Source organism: Oncorhynchus mykiss, chromosome 14, assembly GCF_013265735.2.
Source record: "Oncorhynchus mykiss isolate Arlee chromosome 14, USDA_OmykA_1.1, whole genome shotgun sequence".
Classification (NCBI taxonomy): Eukaryota; Metazoa; Chordata; class Actinopteri; order Salmoniformes; family Salmonidae; genus Oncorhynchus; species Oncorhynchus mykiss.
The window spans coordinates 23,627,296-23,648,165 of NC_048578.1; the positions used below are offsets into that span (position 1 = coordinate 23,627,296).

Genomic DNA, 20,870 nt, shown 5'->3' on the forward strand with positions numbered 1-20,870 from the left:
TTGGTTTCCATGTTTGAAAAGTTTATTTTAGTAGTAGTCCTTTATGGCAGTAAAAGACAGAACACTTAAAAGTTTGCAGTCCCAACATGCAGAACAATCATTAAATGATATTGAAACAAATTGAAAAGTGCATTTTTTTCTGTAAAGTGACCCACACTTGAGGGAGAATCAAAGTAGTACAATAAACACTTAACCGGAGAAGGTTTTAGTCCATTCATGCAGCCCACAACTTTCACAGACAAAAAGCAACAGTCCAAGCCTTCCACGACAACTTTCACAGACAAAAAGCAACAGTCCAAGCCTTCCACGACCACTTTCACATCAGAAGACTCACATTCAGCATTTCGGAATTGTGACAGCCGTTGACATCTAATCAATCGAAACACAAAAGTATAGCGTAACAAATACATCTTTACTGATACCCTCACTTAAACAAGGAAGAAACACAAAAAGGTTTGTAGTAAAGTAGAGGTACACTGCATGAGAGACAAAAACCTAAACAAGTTACAAACATGTAGACCCAGAGAAAATACACTGAAACCAATAACCAGATAATACCAAAATATCCACTATTGGAAAGGTAACAGAGTGCATTGTGCAACATCTCCTGTCAAGCGAGAGCCTTAGCGTCAGAGCCCAGGACCCCCAGGGCTGAGGTCTGGCCATACACAGAGAGGGCCATACAGCAGCAGACAGTACACCATAATTATACCTGGAGTCATGCAGACAGACCAGAGGAGCAAGCGACACCACACACACAGTCAGTCACCCACACATCCTCAAACATATACAAAAACACAGTCAAAGAATGCAAAAGGAGACCTGAGGTTCTAAGGGCTCCCAGTCTCACACAAATGACACAGACATGCGTATGTAGAAGTTACCCACAGTAGAAGAGGTTACACACACACACATACGCACATGCACATGCAGATGGCGGATTAACGCACACACACATACACACGCAGCCGGTATGGAAACCGATCTCCCATAGGGAGAAGAGAACAAACACAGTTAATTATTAAATAAACAAAGCAGGTACTATAATGACAATAACAACGAGACATTTAAGAAATATATTTTTCGGCATTCATTTTGGGCATTCTTTTTTTTGTCTGAGAGAAAAAAAGGAAAAACATGGACAATTATTCATTACAAAGCAGGTCAATGCAAAAATTCGTACTTCTCCAATATAAAAATACAAATTCTCAAAATAACTATAGAGAAAGTCGTTTTGATACTGTGTGGAGTTTCCTGGCAAATTTTCTCTCCCTTAAGCTAATGGCACTTATGTTAGAAGGATAAACTCTCTATTTGAAGGGAAAAGACGTTTTTGAAAGAAGAGCCGCCACTGTAAGCATACGGAAATTCAACAAGATCGTCATACAGCCACCCCCAAAACACTGGGTAGAAAGAAAGCAACAATGGAGCCTGTGATTTTATATATACCACTTTACTTTTTACCACATTGTGTACTGGGGAGCAATATATGGGGGACAATGAGCTCATCTTGCCAATTAGTGGGTAGAGCACTGTTCTAAACTAGCTAGCTAGGATATCTTACGTATTCTAATCAGGGAAAAAGTCAGGCACCATTGTGATTGTTGCAGCCGAGTAATGTGTGGAATGCAATTACTTGTATAGAGCAATCAAAGTGCTGTAATAAAATGGTGGAAATTGGACGAGTTGCAAGCGGCTATCATTAAAAAAACTCAACTTGGGCACGATAACTACACCATTCTAAAATAATAACATTTAGAAGAAAAACAAACAAGTATGGCTGAAGGCATGAACAAATGTAAGGCCTTTTTATACAGTAGAAGTGCAAAATAACAACAAAACAACAAAAAGTCTGTTCTGAAGTGGTCCATTCAGAGCTGGAATAGACTCAGGAGTGTCAATATTCTTGGTTGAGTTTTTTTTATTTTTTTATCGAAGCTACAGCCGACTTGAAAGAGATTGCATTTACAACTGCTATTTCGCAATCTGCATTTTCAAACAAAACTAAATATTTGGTGGGGTGGTGGGGGGGGTCAAAATCAAATCTGGATTATTCAGTCACCAATTAGAGTACACACACACAACAGTTTTGACGATTTTGGAGCAAACTACATATTTTTGGGGGTCTATTAATAGGAATGGAGGAGATATTAAGAAGTGAAACCTCTTCATTAGATAGAGCAAGAACAGAGGAACTTCAGACCACAGACTGCTAAAAATGCAAGCACAGTGCTCATGTCTGCTGGACACACAACTACAGCAGTGAATACTTTTTGAACACTTTTTGTTCCTATTTTTTTCCCTTTTTGAAGTACAAGACATCCCTCTTTCTTTTCCTTTATCATGTCCAATATCCTGTGATGCTCGGGCTGGGGTTATCCGGAGACTTCCCCGTCAGGTTCAAATCACCGTCGAAAACGGCTGTGGCTCTTAAAAGGCCAGCCGGGTAGAGAGGGGTGTGGTTTCACCACTCGTTGGTCCGCTGTTTGGTGGTGTCGTACGCCCGGATGACCTCCGACTGGGACACCACTCCGTTCTCGTCTTGAGAGAAGGCGTAGCCATCTGCAAGCAGGACAGATGGACAGAGTGAGAAACCATGGCTGACGTTCAAATTCCAAACGTGATTAGAAAGAAGTAAACCATTTCGGAACAAAAGCAGAAAACTCATAAAACATGAATAAAAAATAAAAAAACTGAATAAAAACAGATTAAAGAATGGCTTTAAAAATAAACCAAGAAATAACTTAAACATGAAACATTTTTGTGTTTGTGTCTTTCAAGCTCCCCAAGAAGCTTGACCAGTGCTAAGCCAGGGAGGGGCAGTCATGTTACCTGACACCTCTCTTTACTTAGCTACACAGCCACTACCTACAACTACGGGAGTTCTAATCCTAACCTTTGACCCCCTAACTCACCTTTAGGTCTCAAATGATTCAGTCACTACCTGCAGGCCAGCAGATGAGTTCAAAAGGCCCGGTGAGGGGAGTGCATTGTGGGAATAATATTGCAGCATTTAATGAATCGTTAAATATGTGTAACCACCACTCACATACAGTTGAAGTGGGAAGTTTACATACACCTTAACCAAATACATTTAAACTCAGTTTTTCACAATTCCTGACATTTAAACCTAGTAAAGACTCTGTCTTAGGTCAGTTAGGAACACCACTTTATTTGAAGAATGTGAAATGTCAGAATAATAGTAGAGAGAATGATTTATTTCAGCTTTTATTTATTTCATCACATTCCCAGTGGGTCAGAAGTGTACATACACTCAATTACTATTTTGTAGCATTGCCTTTAAATTGTTTAAATTGGGTCAAACATTTTGGGTAGCCTTCCACAAGCTTCCCACAATAAGTTGGATGGATTTTGGCCCATTCCTCCTGGCAGAGCTGGTGTAACTGAGTCAGGTTGTAGGCCTCCTTGCTTGCACATGCTTTTTCAGTTCTGTCCACACATTTTCTATGGGATTGAGGTCAGGGCTTTGTGATGGCCACTCCAATACCTTGACTTTGTTACCATTTTGCCACAACTTTGAAAGTATGCTTGGCAGGTAGTCCTGAGGCATGGTCCTAGGGCTTCACGGTTGGTATGGTGCTCTTCGGGATGGAAGCCTCCCCCTTTTTCCTCTGAACATAACGATGATCATTATGGCCAAACAGTTCTATTTTTGTTTCATCAGACCAGAGGACATTTCTCAAAAAAGTCCCCATGTGCAGTTGCAAACCGTAGTCTGGCTTTTTTATGGCGGTTTTGGAGTAGTGGCTTCTTCCTTGCTGAGCAGCCTTTCAGGTTATGTCGATATAGGAATTGTTTTACTGTGGATATAGATACTTTCGTACCCGTTTCCTCCAGCATCTTCACAGGGTCCTTTGCTGCTGTTCTGGGATTGATTTGCACTTTTCGCACCAAAGTACGTTCATCTCTAGGAGACAGAATGCGTCTCCTTCCTGAGCGGTATGCAGTTGCGTGGTCTCATGGTGTTTATACTTGCTTACGATTGTTTGTACAGATGAAGTTGGTACCTTCAGGCATTTGGAAATTGCTCCCAAAGATGTGACGGACTACAATTTTTGGGCTGATTTGTTTTGATTTTCTCATGATGTCAAGCAAAGAGGCACTGCGTTTGAAGGTAGGCCTTGAAATACATCCACAGGTACACCTCCAATTGACTCAAATGATGTCAATTAGCCTTTCAGAAGCTTCTAAAGCCATGACATCATTTTCTGGAATTTTCCAAGCTGTTTATAGGCAGTCAACTTAGTGTATGTAAACTCCTGACCCACTGGAATTGTGATACAGTGAAATGTAAGTTAAATAAACTGTCTGTAAACAATTGTTGGAAAAATTACTTGTGTCATGAGCAAAGTAGATGTCCTAATTGACTTGCCAACTTGTAAACTTCCGACTTCAGCTGTAGGTCACAGCACACAGGGGAAGAGAGGTGGGTACAGAGGGCTTTTCACACTATTGAGCTGAACCAAACTGTACTAAGATGGCCTGGTTACACATCCACCATAGTTGCTGAAAGCCTGCTGAAAAGGACAATGCGTTTTGGATCGGCACGATACTGTGAAAAGGGCATTGGTTGGGTTTCTAATAGAGATTGAGGGGTTTTCGTTTCTCTACAGGTAAGAACGTCAAAATAAAAAGGGGTCACACAAGAACGATCCTTTCCCCACCTACGAGACAAACAGGGGTCACACAAGAACAATCCCTTCCCCGCCTAATAGACAAACGGGTCACACAAGAACGATCCTTTCCCCACCTATGAGACAAACGAGGGTCACACAAGAACAATCCCTTCCCCACCTACGAGACAAACAGGGGTCACACAAGAACGATCCCTTCCCCACCTACGAGACAAACAGGGGTCACACAAGAACGATCCCTTCCCCACCTACGAGACAAACAGGGGTCACACAAGAACGATCCCTTCCCCACCTACGAGACAAACAGGGGTCACACAAGAACGATCCCTTCCCCACCTACGAGACAAACAGGGGTCACACAAGAACAATCCCTTCCCCACCTACGAGACAAACAGGGGTCACACAAGAACAATCCCTTCCCCACCTACGAGACAAACAGAAAACATACAAAAAGATCAGCGAAACAAACAGAAATAAATCCAATTAACCAATAAGGTCCGAGGGGTTGTGGTATATGGCCAATATACCACGGCTAGGGCTGTGTCCAGGAAATCCGCTTTGTGTCGTGGCTAAGAACAGCCGTGGTATATTTAAGCAATAAGGCTCGAGGGGGTGTGGTATATTGACAATATACCACGGCTAAGGGCAGTTCTTATCCTCGGCTAAGGGCAGTTCTTAACCACGACACAACGCGGAGTGCCTGGACACAGCCCTTAGCCGTGGTATATTGGCCATATATCATAAACTCCCAAGGTGTCTTATTGCTATTATTAACTGGTTACCAACGTAATTACTGCAGTAAAAATAAATGCTTTGTCATACACGTGTTAATCAGTCTGATATACCCCGGTTGTCAGCCAATCAGCATTCAGGGCTCGAACCACCCAGTTTACAATCCAAAATAAAACCCATCTGTGTTGTCTTATAGCTTCTATCTAGACTACTATGAGATTTGTATTAGATGGGACGTGACTGTCCATTAGCGTGCGCCATAAAAAGCCCCTTATTCTCTATATAGTGCACTACATTTGACAAGAGCCCTATGGGCCCTGGTCAAAAGTAGTGCACTGTAAAGGGGAAAGGGTACCATTTGGGATGTAAATATAGTGGTGGGGGGGTTGTATTAGCAGGTGGAGAGACCAACGGGGGAACAGTGGGATGTTTTGTGTTACTTAATGAGGTTAACGACAGGATCATGTATGTGGATGTCATGCTGGCTAATGTGGAACATGGATATCAAATTGTAAAGAGCGGTGGGATCAGCAGAGTATTAGCACTTCTGCAACGCTGACGCACCCTATTCCCAAATGGCACCCTATTCCCTGTGCCGTACACTACTTTTACCAGGGCCCATAGGGTGTCGTTTAAGACGCAAGCGGAGTCCCCTTTGAAGCTACAGTATATATATAGAATCCCCATAACATGGAGCAATGTATCCACATAGGAACTAAGCCTGTCTTGGTGTGTTGGACCAGTGCTGCTACAGAGAGAAAATGGGTCTCTTTCTCTGAGAAAAACTGCATGAGGGCTTTCCTTCAGGTCAGGGTGTGAGGTGTGTGCATGTTTTAATATTGTGTGTGTGACTTACGTAGCAGATTCTGCTGCATGGAGTCCGATCGGTACATACTGACAGTGCTCTTCTTGAAGACGTTCTTCAGGAGCTGTGCCCTCTCCGTCAGGCTGCAAAGACAGAGACAGAGAGACAGTGAGTGCCACGGTGAGCCCTTCAGCCAGATTTAACCACTCATACATCAAGCCCTCTCTCTCTCACAGTACAGTCCTCCACAGGACAGAGGAGAGACCAGCCAACTGCACTTCCTGCTGAGGAGAGACCAGGCATGGGGGAGAGGAAGAAGGGGTGGAGTCTGTGTGTGTGAGAGAGAGAGTGTGCATGTGTGGTGTGTGTGTATATAATTGTGTGAGTGTGAGAAAGGAACTGAGTGAGTGCATCTACATGCGTCCGGTCCAGGGCCAGGTTCCTAGCCTGCTGGGCCTGGGCCTGTGGCCAGATAGGGGGGTTCACTTTCAGCTGGCAGGAGATTTCACACTGGTCTGATCCATGCTAATGCACTCCACAGGCCATCGATGGGACCCGGCTAACTGATCGCTGTGCCCCAAATGGCACCCATTTCCCTATGGGCCCTGGCCAAATGTAGTGCACTATACAGTGCCATTTGCAACGCAAATCATCTCTGGGAGTTTAGCTCAAGATGCAAGTCTCTAATTAGCTGGAGGCTCCATAGTACACTACAGTCTCTCTTCACACAGTTTCAGAGGGAGATAGTCATGTTCCAAGCATGTATAACAGCATGGATGGATGGCCTGGAGCAGAGTTCAAAGAGTAGAGGTAAGAGTGAACCGTATAGTATACAGTAGGCAGACCGTGATTACACCATACGTACTAAAAATAGGGAAGCCAAGATAAATATTACTGAATCCTCAGGGGGTGAATACACATTTAAACTTTTAGAAGTTATAGACTAAGTCAAGTGTTGTACATGCGGTGTATGCAGTAATATAAAGAGTATTTGTGAATTCATGAGATGGAGAAAAGTTAGAGATGTTCTGGTTGTAATCTCAGCAAAAAAAGAAACAGCCCTTTTTCAGGACCCTGTCTTTCAAAGATTATTTGGATTTTTACGAATTATCCAAATAACTTCACAGATCTTCATTGTAAAGGGTTTAAACACTGTTTCCCATGCTTGTTCAGTGAACCATAAACAATGAACATGCACCTGTGGAACGGTCGTTAAGACACTAACAACTTACAGACGGTAGGAAATTAAGGTCACAGTTATGAAAACATAGGACACTAAAGAGGCCTTTCTACTGACTCTGAAAAACACCCAAAGAAAGATGTCTAGGGTCCCTGCTCATCTGAGCGAATGTGCCTTAGGCATGCTGCAAGGATGCACGAGGACTGCAGATGTGGCCAGGGAAATAAATTGCAATGTCAGTACTGTGAGACGCTTAAGACAGCACTACAGGGAGACAGGATGGGCAGCTGATTGTCCTCGCAGTGGCAAACCACGTGTAACAACCCCTGCACAGGATCGGTACATCCGAAACATCACAGCTGCGAGACTGGTACAGAAAGGCAACAACAATTGTCAGAGTTACACCAGGAATGCACAATCCCTCCATTAGTGCTCAGACTGCCCCGTAATAGGCTGAGAGAGGATGGACTGAGGGCTTGTAGGCCTGTTGGTAAGGCAGGTCCTCACCAGACATCACCGGCAACAACGTCGCCTATGGGCACAAACCCACCGTCGCTGGACCAGACAGAACTGGCAAAAAGTGCTCTTTACTGACGAGTCGCAGATTTGTCTCACCGGGGTGATTGTCGGATTTGCGTTTATCGTTGAAGGAATGAGCATTACAATGAGGCCTGTACTCTGGAGCGGGATCGATTTGGAGGTGGAGGGTCCGTCATGGTCTGGGGTAGTGTGTCACAGCATCATCGGACTGAGCTTGTTGTCATTGCAGGCAATCTCAATGCTGTGCATTACATGGAAGACATCTTCCTCCGTCATGTGGTACCCTTCCTGCAGGCTCATCCTGACAATGCCACCAGCCATACTTCTCGTTCTGTGCGTGATTTCCTGCTGACAGGAATGTCAGTGTTCTGCCATGGCCAGCGAAGAGCCCGGATCTCAATCCCATTGAGCACGTCTGGGACCTGTTGGATTGGAGGGTGAGGGCTAGGGCCATTCCACCCAGAAATGTCTGGGAACTTGCAGGTGCCTTGGTGGAAGATTGGGGTGACATCTCATAGCAAGAACTGGCCAATCTGGTGAAGTCCATGAGGAAGATACAGATTGTTACTTTTGATTTTGACCCCCCCCTTTGTTCAGGGATACATTATTCAATTTCTGTTGTCCACATGTCTGTGGAACTTGTTCAGTTTATGTCTCAGTTGTTGAATCTTGTTATGTTCATACAAATATTTACACGTTAAGTTTGCTGAAAATAAACATAGTTGACAGTGAGAGGACATTTCTTTTTTTTTTGCTGAGTTTATAAGGGTACTGTAAAGGATAAAAGCTAACCTACAAACAAAGCATTTTCAAGTCTGCGCCCCAAATAGCACCCTATTCCCTATATGGTGGGACCTGGTCAAAAATAGTGCACTTTATAGGGAATAGGGTGCCATTTGGGATGTCCTCTTGGAAAAGGAGGAAGGTGAGAAAAGGGTGAGAGACGGTCCAGTACCTCTTCCCGTGCACCAGGGCTCCTGGGTCCTTGGACAAGGCTTCCAGCTCCTGCACCTCATCCACCAGGGTTTTAAAGCACACCTTCTTCACACTGGCTCAAAAGGAGCAGACGTCATCAACAGGCATTCACAACCACAGCGTTAAATACAACACTATTCCTTATATTATTATACAGTAGGATTATATTGTATCTCTATGTAACAGACCATCCCAAATCAGTCCAAGAGGCTTTCTCAAAAATGTACATGCAATCTGAATCAATTCTGCATATCAGAGGCAAAGTAGATGTCTGGTAAATGATACTACAATTAGCTTTTAGTTGCTGCTTCAATCTGCTGTAAATGTGATTCCTCTGGATTTCCCAGAACTATGAGACAGTTTAGGTATCTCAACTCTGAATCAAAGTCTCCCAATGACCTCAATTAATAATTTCATTCTGAATGGTCCACACTTATTTAAACTCTGAATCGGACAGTATTAGAATACATCTCTTGCTATGAATCAAATAACTATAAATGTTACACCTGCATGTTATTTATTGGTGGTCTAAATAGTTTCTCAAGACATTTCTCCTAAAGCAGAATCTGCTAAAAAAAAACATGATATACCGGTAACTATAAATGTTACACCTGCATGTCTGAGACCGGTTTAGTATATTTCCCATTTCCTGATGTATTTATTTTTAAGCAAAGAATTTTCAGCTGACACTAGAATACGTTTCTGAGTGACAGAGTGAGGGCTTTGCATAGGTGCTTTGTTGTGCATCTTGTGGGACTGTAAACAAATGCCTAGAGTGTAAAATAAAGTTATTAACCGGTTCCCATGTTTAAAAAATAACAGTTCTGTTTCAGAACAATATGAATCTCTTTCTTTTGCGGTTCTGATTGTTTCTCAGGAAAAAATATTTTAAGCTTTTCGGTTCTGTTCACTGAAACGGTTCCAAACCCGGCACCACATGGATCCTATAAATGACTTCTATATGTAATTGTACATGTGATCTAAGGAATTTCCCGTGAGCAGGACATGTGGATGGGGTGGTGGTGATGAGTGGGGGGGGGGGGGGGGGGGGACTCACACTTTGTAGGCCACGTCAAAGACCAGGGAGGTGACAGGGATGAATATCAGGCCCATCCAGAAGACTCCCGAACTGAACATCATGTCCGCCTGAGACACACACACATACAGAAAAACAGGAACACATTCCTTAGGTCATTGCAGACAAAACAGGGCTCAGTAGGTGTAGCGGTAAAAGGCTCAGATTGCTTTAGGCAGTCTTGTTACATCTTTTATAACAACCAAATTACCCACAATAAACAAATTAATAGGCAAAATACTTACATGGATCAACTCAGTTTGACAATACATGGTAATCCACTGTGACTAAATGACACGTTGCTGTTTGGGTTTTTAACTATGATCTTGAGAAGCCTGGGGCTAAAGGAAGTAGCTTTGGCAGTGACTTACTGTGGTGTTCTTTACCAGGGTAGGCAGTTACTGTGGTGTTCTTTACCAGGGTAGGCAGTTACTGTGGTGTTCTTTACCAGGGTAGGCAGTTACTGTGGTGTTCTTTACCAGGGTAGGCAGTTACTGTGGTGTTCTTTATCAGGCTAGTTAGTTACTGTGGTGTTCTTTACCAGGGTAGGCAGTTACTGTGGTGTTCTTTACCAGGGTAGGCAGTTACTGTGGTGTTCTTTACCAGGGTAGGCAGTTACTGTGGTGTTCTTTACCAGGGTAGGCAGTTACTGTGGTGTTCTTTACCAGGGTAGGCAGTTACTGTGGTGTTCTTTACCAGGGTAGGCAGTTACTGTGGTGTTCTTTACCAGGGTAGGCAGTTACTGTGGTGTTATTTCACTCTCCAAACAGACCAATGGGAACCATGTCCAAACCCCTTATTCCAATTATTCCCTATCAGTAGAGAAACCTTGGGTAAAGCTCAATTTCTGACAAGGAAGAGGTATTGGACAACATACCTGTGAACAGAGTGGAGCGGGGGGTGGGGTAGGGTGTAGCTGATCTAAGATCAATTTTGCATTCAACCCTCAAATGATTAAGGTAAGCATGTAGCTAATCCTAGATCTGTGCCAAAAGGAAACTTTCAGCCAGAGTGGAGGAAATACAGTAGGAAACACTTCTTCATACTTGTCATTACATTTTCAATGGCATTTTTGCCCTAACCCATTAATTTCCCATCCTGGTGGCAACTGTTAGCTACAGTGACTGGCCTCAAGAGCAGGTGGGGAATGACGGTGCAGTGGAGCGGGATGCCTCCTCAGCAGACAGGCCACTGGTGAGGTATCAATGGGAAGAAGGGTGAAGGGGATTCTCAACTCGAACCCCGAAACCCATCTCCACTAGTAACCTGTTGCCCTGATGATGCCTGAAGGGCGTTCACTCGATCCTCAGTACAAGGAAAGAGAAACATTAGAAGGGGTTAGCAGCAACACATGAACATCCACTGAGTTCAGTTCTAAAAGGTAGTCTTTCCATTGACCTATTCGAAGATGGTGGGCAACTACAGCTGTGTATGTTCCATTTGGTCTGGCGGGCGGAGTCAGAGAGGAATCCTCTTGGCTCGGCCCGTCACATACAGCCGTCTGCGCAGGGCTGTGTTTGCTTTGGCCTGGCTGCTGTGAAACTATCGGTCATTACATGTCAAAAAGCAAAACACACGCCTCCTCGCATCAGCAATTTGGGCAGTACATGCTTGTGCCAGTTGTTCAAACCGCAGGGGCCCCCAGACAAGGGTCTTCCTGTAATTAGGAACAGGCCGGACCCTTGGATGGCGCCTTAGGAGACACACACACACGGATCAATGTCAAAGTTATCAAAGGGTTCAGGTGTTCCTAAATGAGCTAATCTGCTCTCCATTATCAGGCAAACGGACTATGATGTCTGACAAAACATCGGGGAAAGAGGAAATCCCAAATGAGTGGAAATCAAAATGGCTTTTTCCGAATGTTTGAAATGATATTGGAATGAATGGAGCTTTTCTATTTTGGCCAGCAGTGGCCAAAATACAAGTAGAGGGAAAATTACATTAGCGCACAGGACATATTCACGTCAAGTTTGAAGTTAGGCAGTCCCGGGTAGAAACATAGACTTTTCTTTATTGTAACGCCAACTTTAATTATTTTTGTTTTCATCCAATGTTTCCCACATTTTAATAGCCGCATTTAAAGTGTCTAGAAAAATAAAAAAATAAACCGCGGACAGTGTCTCAGCACATTAAATACAATACATTGAAGTCAACGAGCATGGAAAATAAACCAGCTCCTAATTTAAACTCCAACTTCTTACAAATACTGTTCCAAAATATCATCATAAATAATACAAAGCACAAACAACATATCCAAAACAACAAATCATAACAAACATTTACAGCAAACTGCATTGAATGTCTGACTACTTCTCTAATCTGTAAATTCAATGCTCAACTAAATCTTAATAAATGTTTATCTGTTGAGGATTTGAAGATAGACACATTAAATACTGGCAGAGCCAGCCATTTTGGTAGATGCTAGAGATGGAGCTGGGGTGCAGGTGGATGTATTTTAGGACAAACAAACTCGTCTGGGTGGGCAGACAGTGGTGTCCGCAGCTACAGGGCAGAGTGTTTTGACAGGCTGTCAACCCCCTCACAGCCACTGGAGAGACAGACACACTCACAAAAATAGACACACACACAGCCAAGTTAGTTCATAGCCATAGGTGAAAAAACATTCACTGTGTCACTTAAATCCTTAGATCTGGTTTGAAGCAGAACAGCAAGATTTGGTCTGGAGCAGACCAGCAAGATCTGGTTTAAAGCAGACCAGCAAGCTTTTCTTGCTGTTGCAGAGCTGTTGAAGGCTATTTGTTTGAGATACACATTCTAAATATATTTAGATCTACAAAATGAAGCAGTGGTTTCACTCTGAATACGATATGGACACGCCAACAGTCGTTTGTCATTTTTCACAATCTTAAAACTTTGAGTCTCAGTTTAAGAAAACTGATTTTTCAAACCATCCTTTATGTGACTGTCAAGGGACAGGACTGATCCAGTCGGCTCAGTGCTGCGGCGTCTGATTACTATGCTCGGATGCATTGATCAGGGGGTCTCAGCGCAGCAGCAGTTGGCTGATCATGCCAGGCAGGCCACAGTGATAGTAAGGCCCCAAGAATGTTAATGCCTGCCATTGTGATGGTAAATATGAAGGAAGGACAATCAAGGCCTTCACTATTCACCCCGTTCCAAGGCCTTTGGCTTTAGAAAGCATAGATTGAGAAAAGCCAACTTTCCACACACGCCCACCGCATACGCACACACACACAGAAGCATGCAAACACACACACACACCTCACTCTTACCATGTCTCGTTCTGTCATATCTGAAAGGCTGTCAGATTTGAGTCTCTCCCCTTTTCTCTGCATGGCCCTGGTGCTGCCATAGCCAAAGCCTCTGGATTCATATTTGGACACTAGCAGCCTGGGCGCAGAGTCTCTTTGTACGGCATTTTTTTTTTTTTATTGGGCCCGATGAAAGGACAAGTTTAAAAAAAAGTCAAATCCAGTCCCAGTGAATGATTTGGTCTAAAGCCATCCATGTCCGTTTGGCTAAATTCAGCTGGCTCTACCGGACCATACGACTGGGGTGAATGTTGGAACAGAGGGGTAGACTGTTCTGCTATGGAGCTAAGGATCTAGGGAAATGGCTATTGGGTGATTTGAGGGTGCAGATTTCTATGCTACAAACTGAAGCTGGATCTATACGTTTGGCCAAAAAAAGCCCCCCAAAAGTCCCATGACCAGCTCCATGCTACCACCCGAAACCAAATCCTTAAGGTTATTGAGTGGTCGGATAGGCTGTGAACACAGTCGCAGAATGAAAAAGCCAGTCCCTGAGGATGGTGGGAGAGAAAAGAGATGGAGGCAAACTTAATGCCCTGAAGAGAGCGCGAAGGAGAGAGAGAGCGCGAAGGAGAGAGAGAGCGCGAAGGAGAGAGAGAGCGCGAAGGAGAGAGAGCGCGAAGGAGAGAGAGAGCGCGAAGGAGAGAGAGAGCGCGAAGGAGAGAGAGAGCGAGAGAGAGACAGCGAAGGAGAGAGAGAGCGAGAGAGAGACAGCGAAGGAGAGAGAGAGAGAGAGACAGCGAAGGAGAGAGAGAGAGAGAGAGAGAGCGAAGGAGAGAGAGAGAGCGAAGGAGAGAGAGAGAGAGAGCGAAGGAGAGAGAGAGAGCGAAGGAGAGAGAGAGAGAGAGAGAGAGAGCGAAGGAGAGAGAGCGAAGGAGAGAGAGAGAGAGAGAGCGAAGGAGAGAGAGCGAAGGAGAGAGAGCGAAGGAGAGAGAGAGAGAGAGAGATCGAAGGAGAGAGAGAGAGATCGAAGGAGAGAGAGAGAGATCGAAGGAGAGAGAGAGAGATCGAAGGAGAAAGAGAGATCGAAGGAGAAAGAGAGATCGAAGGAGAAAGAGAGATCGAAGGAGAAAGAGAGATCGAAGGAGAAAGAGAGCAAGAGTATGTGAGGGGCCTTGTTCGGACGTCGGACGCGGCCCACAAATTCCCTGCATGTCATCATTGCAACGCAAAAGCAAATCCCTAACACCCCCACCCCAGCAAGCTTTTACTATGGAAAACTTAAACTGGGCCTGCTCAATTGGGTCCATCTGTTTACTCTCTGCGTGTCGCCTCTCAATAGCCCTGAGATATCCCGAAGAAAAACATAGGACAGAACGCTAACAAAAACAGTAATAGCTCAACAGAAGTCATCTAGGCACAACTGTCCGATAGTGATTTACAACGTGACTCAAGAATTATTAAAGTGAGATAGATTAGCCGACAGACTGTGTCAGTTTGACATGTATTAGCTCACGGATAATGACAAGTACACCCATATCCATGGCCATTCAACTACATATACTGACACACATAACACACACACAGCAAGTCTCACACCATGGACTATCCCGTGGCTTCCACAGCCGCTCAAGTCTTCCATAAATCATTGGGTTTTCAACGACAGCACAGAGGGGGCTACCATACGACACAGGAGCGGTTCTTAAAGGCCTTAAGTATTCCTAAAACACAGACACAGAGGGAAACCAGTGGAGGGGACAAAGTCAATAGAAATGCTGAAGTGCCTTTAATTCCATCATAGCTGTCACAGGTTTAATAGTGAGGAACCTTGTGGATTCTATAAAACCACAGTGGGCTGGGAGCCTCGTTTGAGTTTTTAGGGGTCCCTGGTGATTTGGGAGATAGTGGAGAAATTGGGAGATCTGTCATCTGTGGCCCTGCTACTTCAATCGCAGGATCACTGGTGATAGTCCACGTGTAGACACACACACACACACACACACACACACACACACACACACACACACATACATACAAGCACGCACGCACGCACGCAGACACCCGCACAGGGGACACCCACACCGTCAAAACATGGACGCACCATCTCTATTGTCCTAGACTGGTCATGGCTGAGTGGAGCTGGCCTGAGTGGAGAGAGGATGGGTTATCTAGTGAGGTGCAGCTGGCCTCTGTGCCATTCTGTAGGGGCATTATTGTTCTTCAAAGCAAGTGAGTCCTGATGAGCTGCTTGCACTGGAGGCTCTATAGTTGTACTTCAATATAAATAATTCCATTCAAACAAACATGTGAGTGAATGTCACCATATTCCATACAAGGTGCACTACTTTTGACCAGAGCCTAAGGAGACGGTGAAGTCACCTTTCATTATCGGTGTCCTGGATTTCTTATTTTTAATACCTTTTTATTTTACATGAACTGATATGTAGCCCTTCCATGTACTGTTAACATTTCATGACTACGACTGATCAAAGTAACCCAAAAGGATTTGTTAATCTGACATTTCTGGAGGGTTCAATTTCAGAAAAGTTAACTTTCGGTGAAGGTTCTCAGGACACAAAAGACATACAATTTATGAAGATAACCTTTAATTCTATTAAATGTTCATATGTCCTTCGTATTGAAAACGTCTGTCTCTATGCTGTACGTCTGTAGTATGCCAAAATATGAACCTCTCCCTTCTGAGCAAAACACTGAGGAGAACGTGTTGCTTATCGCTTGGCACAAACTGCGGGAGGAATGTGATGCGCACCTGTTGAGGGGTGAATCCAAAGTGTCGATGACAAGCAGTCAAGTGAGTGTGAGAATAAGTACTGTTCCCTGCAGACGCTGGCAAAAGCAAAGGAAATGGCAGGTGTCGGAAAGGAACAGAGTTATCTATGCTCTAACATCCTTACAGCTGTGTTGTTGATAGCGACAGGAAATCGCCAGGAGACGGGCCAGGGTGATGGCATTTGCCGTGTCATCTCGTATGGTGTGCCTAAGCCCCTTACTATAGCAGCTCATGTCACTCCTCGGAAAATATCCGATTTGAATCTTCCTTTTTCATCCACGTCAACTCAAGGCTAAAATTCATGTGTGGTTTGGGCCTGGGCCAAACAAGCATCTTGTCAAACTTAAGATGTCTGTTTCAAGATGTTTAAGGGATGGTCCAAGGCACCTGTCTTGTCAATCGTCCAAGTAAAGCTCAAACTCACTGACACTGACAAATGCTATCGCATTAAGTCAGCCATTGCTCAACGTCTTTCTTGAATGAGGTGAATTGTGGAGTCAGAAACTGTAGAACAAGAAGTGGTGTCTATATCATGACCCTCAGGCATTACAAACAGACACAGAGACAGAGGGGAAGGTGGGTGATAGAGGGAGGGGGGAAAGAGAGAACATGGAAAAGAAAGAGGAGAGGGGAAGAGGCAGAGAGAAAGAAAGTGTTTGTAAGTGAGAGATCAAGCGAGAACGACAGAGCAACAGTGACAGAGGGAAAGTGAGTCAGCGAAAGAGAGGTGTTTGCTGCTAGTGCAGGGTCGTTCCATGTCAGTTCAGAAATCCAAAGCAGGTCAATAGTACCAATTGCATTGCATTTTTGCTCTTCATATCCAAATCATCTACAGTTGAAGTCAGAAGTTTACATACACCTTAGCCCAATACATTTAAACTCAGTTTTTCACCATTCCTGACATTTAATCCTAGTAAAAATTCCCTGTCTTAGGACAGTTAGGATCACCACTTTATTTTAAGAATGTGAAATGTCAGAATAATAGTAGAGAGAATGATTTATTTCAGCTTTTATTTCTTTCATCACATTCCCAGTGGATCAGAAGTTTACATACACTCAATTAGTATTTGGTAGCATTGTCTTTAAATTGTTGTTGTTTTTTAACAAACATTTTGGGTAGCCTTCCACAAGCTCCACAAGCTTCCCACAATACGTTGGGTGAATTTTGGCCCATTCCTCCTGACAGAGCTGGTGTAACGGAGTCAGGTTTGTAGGCCTCCTTGCTCGCACACACTTTTTCAGTTCTGCCCACACATTTTCTATGGGATTGAGATCAGGGCTTTGTGATGGCCACTCCAATACCTCAACTTTGTTGTCCTTAAGCCATTTTGCCACAACTTTGAAAGTATGCTTGGGGTCATTGTCCATTTGGAAGACCCATTTGCGACCAAGCTTTAACTTCCTGACTGATGTCTTGAGATATTGCTTCAAAATATACACAATTTTTCTTCCCCATTATGCCATCTATTTTGTGAAGTGCACCAGTCCCTCCTGCAGCAAAGCACCCCCACAACATGATGCTGCCACCCCTGTGCTTCACAGTTGGGATGGTGTTCTTCGGCTTGCAAGCCTCCCCCTTTTCCCTCCAAACATAACGATGGTCATTATGGCCAAACAGTTATATTTTTGTTTTATCAGACCAGAAGACATTTCTCCAAAAAGTTGCATCTTCCTTGCTGAGCAGCCTTTCAGGTTAAGTCAATATAGGACTCATTTTACTGTAGATACTTTTGTACCCGTTTCCTCCAGCATCTTCAGGCATTTGGAAATTGCTCCCAAGGATGAACCAGACTTGGAGGTCTACAATTTTTATTATGAGGTCTTGGCTAATTTCTTTTGATTTTCCCGTGATGTCAAGCAAAAAAGGCACTGAGTTTGAAGGTAGGCCTTGAAATACATCCACAGGTACACCTCCAATTTACTCAAATGATTTCAATTAGCCTATCAGAAGCTTCTAAAGCCAGGACATAATTTTCTGGAATTTTCCAAGCTGTTTATAGGCAGTCAACTTAGTGTATGTAAACTTCTGACACACTGGAATTGTGATACAGTGAATTATAAGTGAAATAATCTGTCTGTAAACAGTTGTTGGAAAATTACTTGTGTCATGCACAAAGTAGATGTCCTAAATGACTTGCCAAAACTATAGCTTGTTAACAAGAAATTTGTGGAGTGGTTGAAAAACTAGTTTTAATGACTCCAACCTAAGTGTATGTAAACTTACAACTTCAACTGTATAAGTAACATAATTGAGTTACACAATCATTTTTTCGATACTTTGGGATGATTTGAATATGAAGCTTGAAAATACTAATATAGGTATTAGGTACCATCATTTTGGATTTGTGCTACAAATGCTAAAAAGTTAGCATTTGACACCGTGACCGACAAAACCAAAGCATGGGTTGCTGTCATAACTTGTCCAGAGACTGCTTACACAGTAAGCAAACCAATATATACAGTGGGGCAAAAAAGTATTTGGTCAGCCACCAATTGTGCCAGTTCTCCTACTTAAAAAGATGAGAGAGGCCTGTAATTTTCATCATGGGTACACTTCAACTACGACAGACAAAATGAGGAAAAAAATCCATAAAATCACATTGTAGGATTTTTTTAGGAAGTTATTTGCAAATTATGGTGGAAAATAAGTATTTGGTCACCTACAAAAGTTTGTTATATACCCTTTGTTGGCAATGACAGAGGTCAAACATTTTCTGTAAGTCTTCACAAGGTTTTCACACGCTGTTGCTGGTATTTTGGCCCATTCCTCCATGCAGATCTCCTCTAGAGCAGTGATGTTTTGGGGCTGTTGCTGGGCAACACGGACTTTCAACTCCCTCCAAAGATTTTCTATGGGGTTGAGATCTGGAGACTGGCTAGGCCACTCCAGGACCTGGAAATGCTTCTTACGAAGCCACTCCTTCGTTGCCCGGGCGGTGTGTTTGGGGATCATTGTCATGCTGAAAGACCCAGCCACGTTTCATCTTCAATGCCCTTGCTGATGGTAGGTTTTGTTACTTTGGTCCCAGCACTCTGCAGGTCATTCACTAGGTCCCCCGTGTGGTTCTGGGATTTTTGCTCACCGTTCTTGTGATCATTTTGACCACACGGGGTGAGATCTTGCGTGGACCCCAGATCGAGGGAGATTATCAGTGGTCTTGTATGTCTTCCATTTCCTAATAATTGCTCCCACAGTTGATTTCGTCAAACCAAACTGCTTACCTATTGCAGATTCAATCTTCCCAGCCTGGTGCAGGTCTACAATTTTGTTTCTGGTGTCCTTTGACAGCTCTTTGGTCTTGGCCATAGTGGAGCTTGGAGTGTGACTGTGAGGTTGTGGACAGGTGTCTTTAATACTGATAACAAGTTCAAACAGGTGCCATTAATACAGGTAACAAGTGGAGGACAGAGGGGCCTCTAAAAAAGAAGTTACAGGTCTGTGAGAGCCAGAAATCTTGCTTGTTTGTAGGTGACCAAATACTTATTTTCCACCATAATTTGCAAATAAATTCATTAAAAACCCTACAATGTGATTTTTTTTCTCATTTTGTCTGTCATAGTTGAAGTGTACCTATGATGAAAATTACAGGCCTCTCAACTTTTTAAGTGGGAGAACTTGCACAATTGGTGGCTGACTAAATACTTTTTTTGCCCCACTGTACCTTTGTAATAGTGGTCAGAATCTGGTAAGGACGTGGGATGGGACATAAACATAACTTCAATGACAACTGTATCTGAACAGGGGGAAGAAAACGTCACCAACTTCACATTACAACGGATGACGAAACAATACCCGAGCTGCAGCACCATACTCCTTGTCAGACAGAGAACTGATAATATATACTCGTTGTGGGATTGGTGTGGGCAGACAGTGGTTGACTTTTGACTATTTCTTTGGATTCCTTGTCCCTACTCATTGTTAGAAAACAGTTTGGTCCAAATCGAATATTAGGACTATAGTTATGGAATATTACATGAATCCTATAAATTAAAATGGCCAATTTGGATGCAATCTAAGAGATCTAATTATATTTCAACACAATAATGTTGCAGGAATGTAATCTTATCTGTTTCTAACAGAACAAACCAACAATATCAGAACAATCTGAGATGGTTGGTTTCGAGGTGGAACAACCCTGTAGAGACCTCCACTCTGCCACAACTGGGGCCTGGGAGGCCTGGTGTCATTTAGCAGGACTCTGATATGTTCTCGGGTGTCAGGAACATAATTCCAGTGTGATGATGTACTGGGGTCCCCACGGCTGAGCTAGGCATAGGGTTACCAAGCTGTCCAGAGAGCACCATCACTCCCTTTACTCCAAAACTGCAGGGACTGGATGAAAGCACCAGTGTGAGTGTGTGTGTGTGTGCGGGCGGGCGGGGATGCACCAAGGGAGGAGTGCCTTATGTGTCATACCGCAAAATGCATTTAAGACACTTTACCTTGTTCTGAATATCTGTTTGATTCTGTTTAATTTTGATGTATTACAAATACAATGCTTAGACACAAATACCTGCTATAATATAACTTTGCTGACAACACCACCACAAATACTTCAGGTTTTAGTGTGAATTGTTGAATCGCTCCTCCGTACAGCGACAAGGTTTCACCGTCACCTGCAGATACTTAGTGGGCAAGCGAGGGTGACATAACACAAACAGTGGGCTAATTGGGCCCAATTAAGTCATTCCGCAACACAACCCAGAATCTGTCAGTCCCGACAGTCTAGATCCCCTCTGGCCCTCCGATGAGACACAGAGTTGGGTTACGGCATAGACACATTGAAATCCTTCTCAACAACTACCACCCTTAGTCAGTAACAGCAATGTTAGGAGATACTGTACATTCTGTTGAGTTATGAATGACAGCATGATACAGTA

General features: G+C 43.6%; 1 protein-coding gene across 6 annotated transcripts in view; it reads right to left on the reverse strand.

Annotated features, from left to right (window-relative positions):
• LOC110489007 (phospholipid-transporting ATPase IA) overlaps window positions 1–20,870 on the reverse strand; it is a 189,852-nt gene continuing 168,982 nt past the window's right edge. For all 6 annotated transcript variants that reach the window (XM_036943167.1, XM_021561543.2, XM_021561541.2 and 3 more), the window contains 4 exons: window positions 9,945–10,033; window positions 8,868–8,960; window positions 6,244–6,335; window positions 1–2,562 (listed from right to left, as the gene is read on the reverse strand). In XM_036943167.1, coding sequence (XP_036799062.1) covers window positions 2,465–2,562; window positions 6,244–6,335; window positions 8,868–8,960; window positions 9,945–10,033 — 372 coding nt within the window. In that variant the 3' untranslated portion in view covers window positions 1–2,464. The remainder of the gene's footprint in view (window positions 2,563–6,243; window positions 6,336–8,867; window positions 8,961–9,944; window positions 10,034–20,870) is intronic.